The sequence below is a fragment of the Medicago truncatula genome, chromosome 6 (genome assembly GCF_003473485.1).
Source record: "Medicago truncatula cultivar Jemalong A17 chromosome 6, MtrunA17r5.0-ANR, whole genome shotgun sequence".
NCBI lineage: Eukaryota > Viridiplantae > Streptophyta > Magnoliopsida > Fabales > Fabaceae > Medicago > Medicago truncatula.
The window spans coordinates 30,582,084-30,594,310 of record NC_053047.1 but is presented as its reverse complement, the minus strand read 5'-3'; the positions used below and the strand labels follow the sequence as shown (position 1 = coordinate 30,594,310).

The window sequence follows — 12,227 nt, the reverse complement described above, 5'->3', positions numbered from 1 at the left end:
AGTCTTGCATCCAGGAGGCAAGTCAGTTAGGTGCCAGGTTTCGTTGGACATTAGAGAATCAATTTCATCATTTATAGCTTCTTGCCATAAATCAGCGTCAATTGAAGACAGAGCTTCCTTGATGCTTGATGGATCCTCCTCTATAGTATACACCACATATTCGGGGCTATATTCTTTAGCAATTCTTGCTCTCTTACCTCTACGAGGTTCTATAACATCTCTTTCGATGTTTTCATTGCTTGTTATGATTTCAGAAGGTTGATCAAGAACTGAGTTATCGGTGCCCCCACTATTACCCCCACTGTCTCCTGACTTAAAGGGAAATTTATTTTCATAGAAGTCAACATCATTTGATTCTATGATCGTTTTAGATTTCAGGTCGTAAAACCTATACGCTTTACTATTTAAGGCATACCCAATGAATACACATTCATAGGCTCTACTTGCTAGTTTGACTCTTTTGGGGTCTGGTTTTCTTACATAGGCTAGGCAGCCCCATGTTCTAAAATAAGACAAGTTTGGTTGTATTTTCTTCAAAATTTCATATGGAGAAATTTTGTTCTTTGTTTTGGGTACTCTGTTTAGCACATAGCAAACAGTCAATAAAATTTCTCCCCACCAATGAGGCGCTCCTCCGGAATTAAGCATTGTTGCAACTACTAATTCGGTAAACGTTATATTTTTTCTTTCCGCTTTATCGTTCATTTCAGGAGAATAAGGAGCAGTTGTTTCATGAATAATTCCGAGTTCTTTATAATACTCATTGAATGTATGTGATCCATATTTAGTACCTCTGTCACTTCTAAAACGCTTGATTCTAATATTGAATTGATTTTCAATTTCTTTTACATAATGTTTAAATATTTCAAGCGCTTCATTTTTATTTCTCATTAAATACACATGTGTGTAATCCGAGCAGTCATCTATAAAAGTGATGAAATATCTTTTTCCATTTCTAGTCAAGTTTCCATCTAATTCGCATAAATCAGAATGAATTAATTCAAAAGGTTCAGTTATTCTGGTCACTGATTTATGTGATTCTTTATTTATTTTTGCTTGACTACAAAATTGACATTTTTCAAAATCGTTTAAAGATATTTTAGGAATTAATCCTAAACCGCTCATATTTGAAATAATTCTTTTGTTAACGTGACAGAGTCTAGAATGCCAAATATTAAAATCACACAACATATAAGCAGAAGAAGAAATTTTATTCATATCAATGTTCAACTTAAACATGCCATCATTGGCGTACCCTTTCCCAACAAAAATACCATTCTTAGTGATGGTGTACAAATCAGCCCCTATGCTTTGAGTAAACCCAGCCTTATTCAAAAGAAAACCTGAAACTAAATTCTTCCTAATTTTAGGAGTGTGCAACACATCCTTCAGTATCAGAGTCTTTCCAGAGGTGAACTTCAGCTCTATATCTCCGATTCCAGCAACATCAGTGGAGTGGGAGTCTCCCAACAACACCTTTTGATCATCACAAGCAGTATATGTTTTAAACATATCTCTATCATAGCAGACATGGCGAGAAGCACCAGTGTCCACCCACCAGCCATCAGAACCTGCAATCATATTTATCTCAGTAATCATAGCCACATAGGGCTCATCAGGTGCAGCAGCAGTAGCCATGTGAGCTTGTGCTGGTCGGTTGGTTCTGTTTCTGCACTTGCGTGTCATATGACTTGCTTGCCCACAATTGTAACAATTGAAAGGTGGAGCAGCATCATTCTTTGGTGGCTGTTGAATCTGGGGTCTTGGATTGTTCCCAGTCTTTTTCCTATTGGAATTCTTATTCATAGGGCGGTTCTAATTCTTAAATGGTTTGCCAGCAGGCTTCAGAACAGCACCTACAAATTTCTTTTTAGTGTTATTGTTAGAAACAGCAAACACCTCTTCATTCTGGTCCTGCTTTCTCGCTTCTTCTTCAATACGAAGGCGAGTGATCAGACTTTCAAGAGAGAACTCCTTAGTTTTGTGTCTAAGAAGACTCTTGAAGTCCTTCCAGGCAGGAGGCAGCTTATCAATAATCACAGCTATTTGGAACTGTTCGGGAAGTGCCATCCCTTCAGCTATGATCTCGTGAGCAATTTGTTGCAGCTCATGTGATTGTGCCTCAACAGACTTATCATCACTCATTTTGAAATTTAGATAGCGGCTTACGGCGTATTTCTTAACACCAGCCTCTTCAGTATCATACTTCTTCTGAAGTGCTTCCCATAATTGTTTAGCAGTATCACAGAGTCTATAATAATCATACAGAGGGTCTGTGAGTCTATTAAGAATATAATTCTTACAGAGGTAGTTATTTTCCTTCCATAGAGCAATATCTATGGCTAGCTGTTTATCTGGGTCAGCTTTCTCAGCAGCAGTAGGGTCTGCTGCCTTACGGTTATTATTCGCTCCAGTAGGAGTCGAACTCGTAGGTGCTACAAGCATAGCTTCCTTCAAAACGTAGGCAACCTTTTTAGTGGTCAAGAAGAACAGCATCTTTTGCTGCCAACGTTTGAAGTGGCTACCCGCAAACAGAAATGGTTTGTTAAAGTCATCAGCTGAAACCGCGGTAATTTTTTCAGAACTCATCGTATCGTATTCGAAACGTCTTAAATATGTTGATTTTTGTAATTTGAAAATTACGATAGAGCTTTGAAACTATTACCGGGATGAGTCACGACCAGGTCGCTTTCTTTAAGACGTTTCGCGGCACTACCTAAGTTGTGGAAGGTAGACTAGCAACCGCGCCGTCTCCAGGATTCTAACTGTACGATTAAAGGCTGCACTGCCAGAAATCGCTCGAGAATAACACCTCAATATGGTTTTCGAAAAGTTTCGAAAAACCACTCTAATATGGTACGTAGACCACTCGATAAACCAAAGAAGGAGGAAAGAAAGAACGGTTCGTCAACACAAACCGCAGGAGGGAGAAGAGAGGAGAGAAAACCAAAGAAGAGTATTCGATTCTTAGTTTTTGAGTGATGAATACTATTCCCAAGCTCTCAATTTATAAGGAGGATTTCTACTAGAGTGTGTGATCTACCCGATGTGGGACATAAAATTTTCAATTCACACTTTACACTAGTTTCTCCATCCTTGTGTTTACATTCCAAAGGCTCCACAAACTCACTACTATACTCCAAGTTTTTTTCATTATACACTAGTGTTCCAACAATACCCAAATTGAATTGAGGTTGAATATGATGGGAGGTGGGGCGATGCACAGGAACAACATGGACGTCAACAAAACTCGTAATCATCTTTCTTCTGGGTTCTAATTGTAACATATTCCACTCTACTTGTTACACATGAACCATCATTCTCAACAACAATTAAAAATTCCCCTTTCACATGGCTTCTTAAAACCCACCATCAGAACCACACCCAATATGACGATGATGACCCTTTGAATCTGAATTTTTATGTCTTTTCAAATATTGCATTGAAGTTTTCAGGGTAGATATTTGACCTTAATTTTATATCGGGTGGATATTTGACCCTTTGATAATGATGACCCGTTGAATTATTATATGGTGATGATATTTGACCTTGAAAATGTAAGGGATATTGTACTCATTTTGGTCCCTCTGCAACGTGTGAGTCAGTTAACGTCTTGGACTATTATGACTAATAGAGTCAACAATGGAGGAGCTTTTGATAATTTTCATTGATCCAGGGACATGTCAGACAGCGAGTGTCACTTTCAAGGACGAAAATGGGGGGTTTGCTCGTACAATAAAGAAAATGGGGGTTTACTCGTAACAATAAAGAAAAATACCTTGACTTTCTCTCGGCATACCTTTTCGAATTCCTCTCGAAGTCTCTCCATCTCCTCTTTGGTGTTCTTGCCCTACTCAAAAAACTTTCAACTTAGAGTATTTCAATTTTGTAGAGGTAAAAGCAACACAATCATATATATAGGGAGAAAAACATTGATGTGGATAGAGGCTATTCTTAACATATTTATTTATTTTTGATAAAGAAAATATGGTAGGATGAAAAGTAGGATTCTGAAAATAATGTCTTAAATTGCAAATTTCTCTTTCTTGCTGTTGATATGTGTTTGTATCCTTTTCCATGCAAATAAAACATGCATAACAACTCTATGCGCTCAAAACACAACAACACATTATAACAGCTAAAGAACCATTATTAATTCAAATATAGCAATTTAATATTTCCTATTCAGCTTCATCCAATTTAATATTTCTCATCTAATTTTTCCCTTTTTTCATTGTTGTTCTCCGAAAATTAAAGAGACTGCAGGAAGGAACCATAACCAAACAAGCACACCTATTTTATGCAGGCAAATTATCATCTTACAATTTGTATTTCATAAATAATATGCATTTTTAAAAGGGAATGATGCTTGAGTAGCATGCTTGAGGCCAGCGTGAAAGCTGCAGCTCCCCATCTTGGTTTTCTATAATTCGAGCCAAAGACATTCTCAAAACCGGATATACTTGGCATGCAGGCACGGGAACCTCCTCCTTTTGGTTCAGTAATTGGAGCTCTCATGGCTACTTTGGTTCCTTGGTCCCTATCATCGACATCCATGACATCCATCTCACTGTTAACGATATCTTCACATCTGTTGGCCAGTATACTGATGTCCTCTACACCAATCTTCCTCAACACATAGCCGACACAATCAACAACTCTCACATGAGATTCAATGCAAATATTGAAGATGCTCTCGTTTGGCACCACAACAAGAATGGTGTTTACACTACTAAAAGCGGGTACTCTTGGCTTCTCTCTCTTTCAGAAACAACAAGTAGTGATACATCTTGGTCTTGGATTTGGCGTCTGAAAGTTCCTGAAAAATACAAGTTTCTAATTTGGCTTGCCTGTCACAAAGCAGCCCCTACCTTATCCCTGCTTCACCACAGAAATATGGCAGCTGCTGCTACTTGTTCGCGCTGTGGAGAGAACGACGAAACTTTCTGCACTGTGTCCGTGACTGTAAATACTCTACAACCATCTAGCATAAAATTGGTTTTGACAACACTGCCTTTTTCTCTGAGAATTGTGTGCAAGTCTGGATAAAGACTTTCTCTGCTGAAAAAGAAAGAGGCCTTTTCTCACTCCAATTTTCATAAATTATTAATTGTTTTTGTAAATAATTAGAATTCGATAATATAAGGTGAAACGAAAACTTAAGTACTAGACGTACTCAAACACTTAGCTGTAAAGTATTAGTCATGTGTTAGAAATTGGCAAAAGATCAGCAGCATTTGAAGAAAGAAAACAATTACTAGAACAAAATCATCATTAACACTTTCATCAACAAGCAATTTCATCATTTTAGCAAAGAGAGAACAAAACCCTATACAAAGAACAATAGTTACCTAACAAAGAAGTGATTATTGATAGATTAATATGACATTAGATCAAAATCAAAACCAACATATTCAATAATAGCATTTTATTATTCTGAAAGAAGTCATACCTTACCTATAGATGATGATGTCAAGCAAAGAGAAATAAAATGTTTGTTATCAAATAAGTACCGAAGATATCATCTATATTAAAATGTGTATAGCCATTACCACCATAAAGTAAATTGTGTATTCTATGTTTCATTAAAATAAACATGTCATCAATAATTCAACTTGTTAGTCATACATAAATTATGCATAAACATAAATTACATGCTACTTTGTGAGGCAATAGACAATACTAGTCAATTCATCTAACATCTATGAAGCACCGACACAGACACCAAAAACGACATTGACATTGACATGTCAAAACCGGTTATAACTTGAGAAAATCAATTATTTGAATACACGGGTCAGTGTCGTGTCTGTTCTGCAGAGATTAACTAACATACAAGTTTAGCAATGCAAAACCACAAATTACACACTAGTTAACATAATTTTTCTAAACCATTTTATTCCGACTTACTGGAAAAAAGAGTAAACTGTTTTTACTCTTGACTGAAATAAAAATGAACATATAAACAACAATTGAAGTCTTAGGGTCTGTTTGGATTGACTTATTTGAGCTTATATACTGACATAAGTTTTGTGAGAATATTTGGGGGAACTAATGAAAATAGGTTATGATAGTTTTCAAAAGCTTTTTTCAACATGTTAGCCATATATAAATTACACACTAGTAAGTAAGGCAGTAGACAACATACAATACAAGTCAATCCATCTTTAGTTAAATTACTTGAGAAAAGCTTTTGAATGCATTTCACGAAATCCTATCTTTTGAAGGCATTTCAATAATAACAAACTGAAGTTTTCATAACATCACAATTAAGCACTCTAGCAATGAGTACAGTAACAAATAAAGCAAACGATGAGTACTAATAATAGAAGCAAACCATAATTAAAACAAACAAAGTTTAATTACGGGACCCAGATTTTTTTTGGAGATTTTAATGCTATTTTATGTGCTCATGAGAAGAGGAGAGAAACTTCCTTGTCAGTAATCATGTGATGACTTCTATATGCAAGCTTTATGAAAACTTTGCATCTATATGCAAGCTTTGTCCCAACATGCACAAGTAAATTAGTCTTGCACTACGCATAAGTTTGTTCTTTATCATCAGATCAGATTAATAACTCACATCCCATTTGATCGGATGGTGAGACTTATGTTTGCTTTTTATCATCAAATTAAACTCAGAAGTTACATTAATTGCTTTTTTGATAACTCATAGTGTGTTGTCCGCCAGATAATTTTTTATGGATCATGATGAATCTTCTCTTTCAATTTCTCTTAAAGATTTCAAGGGTTGAAATTCGTATATGGTATTTGGTTTCATTTTTAAAATAATATTATAACCCAGATGAATGAAAAGAATGGAAAAAGGTAGAGGAACTTTCAAAGTGAACCCAAAGCTAGAAAGTAAGATTGAATTTTTGTAAGAGAAAATGGAAAGACAGGGAAGAGATGAATGAGTGTTGGTAAGGAAAAAATTGTGTGCAACCAACCACTCAACTACTCAAGAGGGAAGTTGTGTGCAACCAACCACTCAACTACTCAAGAGGGATTAAAGTCGTGTCCAACCAACTTCAACAATCAAACCATTAATATGCAACGTATTTTGAAGCTCGAAAACACATTTTGAAAAACACTGAGCAAAATGAAATTTGCATTTCCAATTTATTTTCTTCTTTCTTTTTTCACATATGCAATTGGATATGAATACGACTATATTGTCGTCTCGTTCCAGTGGGAGCCCGCCACTTGCAGGGAACCATTTACACAATGTAGACAAAACCCAAGAGAAGATTTTAGTATCCATGGGGTATGGCCCACCAAATATCAGGGTCCCCTTTGGATACCGGCTCCGACCTATTGCGCTGGTGGTAAATCTTTTGACCGCTCAGTGGTAAGTTTTATTGAATGTTTATAGTTTGTAAAATCTTTCATGCCAATTTTGGTTGATTAATAATCAAATGTGCATATTCTTATTAGTTACAAAGTAAATTTTCTTGTAGTGTTAATGTAAAGTTGATAATTAATAATGTTAGTGGTTTTTAATTTCTTCTACTCGAAATTCCAAAATTCTTAAACATGAATGGGTTAATCACAAATAATTTAAATATTTCTTCATTTGAACTGTGAATAAGTTTTTTTTTTTACAGTGTGATTTGAGATATGGGGATTTGAGGAACGCTTGGCCCAATATGTTGGGAGAAAACTTTAGATTTTGGAAGGCATAGTGGGAAGTGCATGGTAGATGTACGCACGAATTTATGGCCCAAAGTCAGTATTTTGATACGGCCATAAGAATTTATAAAGATAATAATCTTTTTCGTATGTTAACAAAATCCTTTAAACTCGATCCCAATCAAACTTATAGGCTAAATGATATTAGAAGCCTTCTTCAGAGAGATCTTGGTAACTTTAGACCACAGTTTCGGTGCATAGGAGGCGGCAACAGTGGAGTGCCACTCCAAATCCATGAAATCCGACTTTGTTACGACCTAACTGGAACAAACAGGGTGAATTGTACTAATCCAGATGTATCTTGTGGAACAAGAGTAGCATTTTACTAGACATGTGACAGATCTTATGACTTTTTTATTTTGTTGCAAGGATCCTCCTATGACTGTAATAGGAGACTAATAAGCTATTAATGTTAAGTAAGTTATTGTTTTCTCTAATTGTTAAGTAGTGATTAATAGATACTATATATAAGCTCTTAAATTTACAACATTTCCACTTGACTCATTTCTATGTTATTAGTAATCCATACAACTTATTTAAAAAATCTATAACTTCTTATAATTCTGGTTCAATGAATTTCATCTCATTTGATACATAAATAATTTAACATTAAAAAATAGTAATTATGTAGCGACCTGGTCAAAACATTGCATATCTATTATGCCAATATTCAATGAATTATGTAGCAACCTGGTCAAAATATTGCATATCTATTATGCACTTTATCACTATTAACAAAAAAAAAATATTAATTATGCACTTGATTAAATCTGAGAACATACACATGTCATTTTTCAAATTCACGTTGGTACCCCAAATTAAAAACTTAACATTGTATGCATCATAGATAGAAGAGAAAAAGGTGAAGGATTGAAGTTTAGCATAGCAAAAATGTCCGATTCCAAGCAAAATTGGCAAAAAACAAATTGGAAAAAAGGTGAACGAATATAAGTAAAAAAAATCACATTTGGTTGTGACCATGGACCAAGAATCACATGATTAATGCCAAAATTGGCAAAAAAACAAATATGAATTTCAATTTTAGTCTGAACAAATGCTAAGGATACATTTTCATTGGGACAATTCAATTTTTAAGCTCACAAATATGTGACCATGGACCAAGAATCACATGATTAATGCCAAGAAACCAACCCTTTGTATATGTGAAAGGGTCACAACTACCAACTTCATTTCCCAATTGATTCTGCATTATTTTTTCAACACATGCGTTTTAGATTCAACCTTATGGTCATGACATTTTGATTTTTGACCAACCCTTTTAATGCCGTCGAAACTTCACAATCTTTTTTTAGAAGTGACAATCAGGCACAATTTGTGGAGAGTCTTGTTCAAATTCGAATGAATATATCCATCCTTATATAACATTATCGATGATTGAAGTTCCACGAAAAGGTCCATTCAAGAAAGGATCATATATTTTAGTTAAATATTTTATTTTCCTCTTATCATTAGACAATCTAATTCGGTTTTCAAATACATCCACAAGAATAAATTTCTTATATTTCTTTGGCGTCCTCTTCATATTTGTGTTTGATTCTTTTCTGAAACTCCACAATTCTGGGGAGCAGATTGACTCCAGTCACACAGGAGAGTGGAGTGGAATCACATCCATTCATTTTCCTCTACTTGAGAGCTTCAATGTCGGTGACAATTTTGGTACGTTTCTTCATGTCTTGATTTCAATAGAATCATTTTTGTGAAAACACAAAAAAAACAGTTACGATCTTGTATAATTAATCTTTGAATTTTCTGAAACTTTGTATATTTTTTGGTAAAGATTTTCTAAAATTTTGTAAAATCTAGCAAGTGCTTGCAAACTAAGTAATGATTAGAGTATTAATTAGGTTAAGGTAATTTAGGTTTGTTTCCTAATTAGTTGAATTTATCTAAAACTTTATTAACTGATGATAGAGTTTTAACAAGGTTAAGGTGTTTTAGGTTTATTTCCTAATTAGTTGAATTTTTATTTTGATAATATGATAATTCATTCATAACAATCATGCTTTGTGTTTATTTCCATTTTCCCTCTGTCTATATTTCGTGATTGAATTTGAATCCTATGCATTATTATTCAACACTGAGTATGGTCTGGTAACTCTACAAACAACACTATTAACTGCATGTTTGTTTGGTGTGTGGCTTTGTCGAAATCACAACGAGTTAACATGATTTGCAAATGCTACAAAGTGATTTCAACAAATTCATCTTGATACAAACATACACTACTAGGTTAGAGTTCAATTTTTTGTCTAATTTGGATGGATTCCTTGCAATAAGGAGATTATACAATCGTGCATTTGAGACAATATCTTTTGAACGGTTTGACCGTTAAAATTTCAATCAAACCGTTCAAAAGACTGAAAATTCAATTTTCAATGTATAATTCCAAATACAGAATTTGAATTTGAACAGTCCAATCTAAACCAAACTGTCACTCGTTTTCAAATGTGTGAATGTACGACTCGTGAATGCAAGGACGTCGGTCCATCTATTATTCTTTTATGCATTACGTGGTAGTTTTCGTTCTTGGAGTCTAGGTTATGAAAATAACGAGATGAGAAAGATATTGACGGTATAAAACATGATGTGATAATGGTGGAAAAAAACAGAGAAAAAAACTCAAAAAATAAGTGGCAGGAACAAAGTAAAGTGTATTTTTCGAATGTCTAAATTAAAATTGGTAATAACAAATGTTCATTGGATATGTGATGATTGACAGTGTTTACTTACACACCGTTGTACGACGTAATTGAGGTAAACCAACAAGGGTACAACACATGTACAATAGCAAATGCCATTTCGACATACAACTCAGGAGAAACAGTGATCCACGTCATTGAATCAGGAAAACGCTACTTCGTTTGTGGCAGAATGGGCCATTGCCAACAAGGCCTGAAACTCAAAGTCAAAGTTCAAGCTCAGTCCAACAACACCTCCACCTATTTCTCCACCATGCCCTCATTCTCCTCCTAGTCCACCTGATGATAATGGCTCAACCAAATGTAGAAGTGAAGTTGCTAGTCCTCCTCCGAAGTTAGTTTGAGCAATGAAAAGCTTAGTCCATCATGGCAATGCGTAAGCTCAGGGGCCTTGTTTTTTAATTCTCCTTTGATTTTTTATGATTTCAAAAAGAAAAGACCACTCTCATTCAAGACTTCGTTTGGATTCTCCATTTCCACTCTTGCAACACCAGAGTATTTTGGTCACAAAATTTCTTTCATTATAAGCTCAGCAATAGCTTCTAGAGATGGTCCGTTTGCGTACCCTAAGAATTTCTTTGGAGTGTCAATTGATACCAATCTGGATCCATTTGGTACACCAACTGAATTGTACATTCGACTCTAACAACAGTTCCTTCGCTTTAGCTTTTGCAAAATTTATCAAAAATATACGTAGCGGTGCGGAGTATACATGTTCGGTAGAATTTGAAGCTATAACAGAAATCATGATGGTTTATCTTGGCATAGGATTTATCAAACCAGTTGAGCCCTTGTTAGTAACTAGAGGTGAAGCAGTTGATTCATACTTAAGTTCAAATAATGGTATCCATTTTGTCGGATTGACTAGTTCATCAAATGGATGTTGTAAAAGTCCGATTTTCAATAGATTTATTTTTAATTCTTTTATTATGTGTTTATTTGTGCTTATGTATGATCATTCATCATTGGGTGCATTTTTATGGGTTTCCGTGTTAGAAGGATAATTTAGTCATTTTGGACTCAGGGGTATTTTGGTCATTTTGAGTGTAAGAGTAAATTAGTAACTTTTAGGAGAATTACTTTTAGTGGTTAGTGAGAACCGATATTTTTGCTAAGTTACTATCGTAGTGGTTGTTAGAATTTTACCGTTAAGTGACCGTTATTAGTAATTTACCGTTGAGTGTGTAGAAACATTTTATAATTAAGTTGAAGTGGGTTAAGTCCACTAAGGTTTAGGGTTAAGCCCATTAATAGAATAGACTATATAAGGGTTGTCTTAAGAGAAAATATCGCAAAATTTTTCACTACAAAGATATTTTGAGAGAGATAGAGGGAGAAAGTGGGAGCAAAGAGGAACAAGGGTTAGAGAGAAAAGGAACTTGAAGATTCAAGAAGAGGAGAGAATCTAGGAGCTAAAGTGAAGCTTGAGCTAGGGAATTAATCTAACTAAGGTAAGGGGGTTAGAATTCATCATAATCATTTTAGTGTAAATTTTCAATTATTGTATGAATAAGTGCTTAATTGAGGAATTGACTAATTGTTCATAATCGTTAGAATTTGTGCTCCAATTATGATGTTATGTATGAATGCATGAAGTTGTTGATAATTGAATGGTTGTTAAATAAATTTCATGTTCAAAGTATGAGAAAGTGGTATATGTTGAAATATGCTCAAATTGTGAATTATGCTATGTTGATGTTGGATTATGCTGAGATTCATGTGCAATTGATGTAGATGTTGTTAAATGATGATGTTATTTATAATTCATGGCTTGAGCGTGCATGATTAACGAATTGTTGATGAGATGGATGGGTA

At 34.7% G+C, this 12,227-nt stretch overlaps 1 protein-coding gene across 1 annotated transcript; it reads left to right on the top strand.

The window, feature by feature from the left end:
* Positions 1-9,074: 9,074 nt before the first annotated feature.
* On the top strand, positions 9,075-11,267 carry LOC120575940 (uclacyanin 1-like). The gene is made up of 2 exons (XM_039826833.1): positions 9,075-9,369; positions 10,433-11,267. The coding sequence occupies exons 1-2, from the start codon at positions 9,084-9,086 to the stop codon at positions 10,684-10,686; spliced, it is 540 nt and encodes a 179-aa protein (XP_039682767.1). The 5' UTR covers positions 9,075-9,083; the 3' UTR covers positions 10,687-11,267.
* The last annotated feature ends 960 nt before the right edge of the window (positions 11,268-12,227 follow it).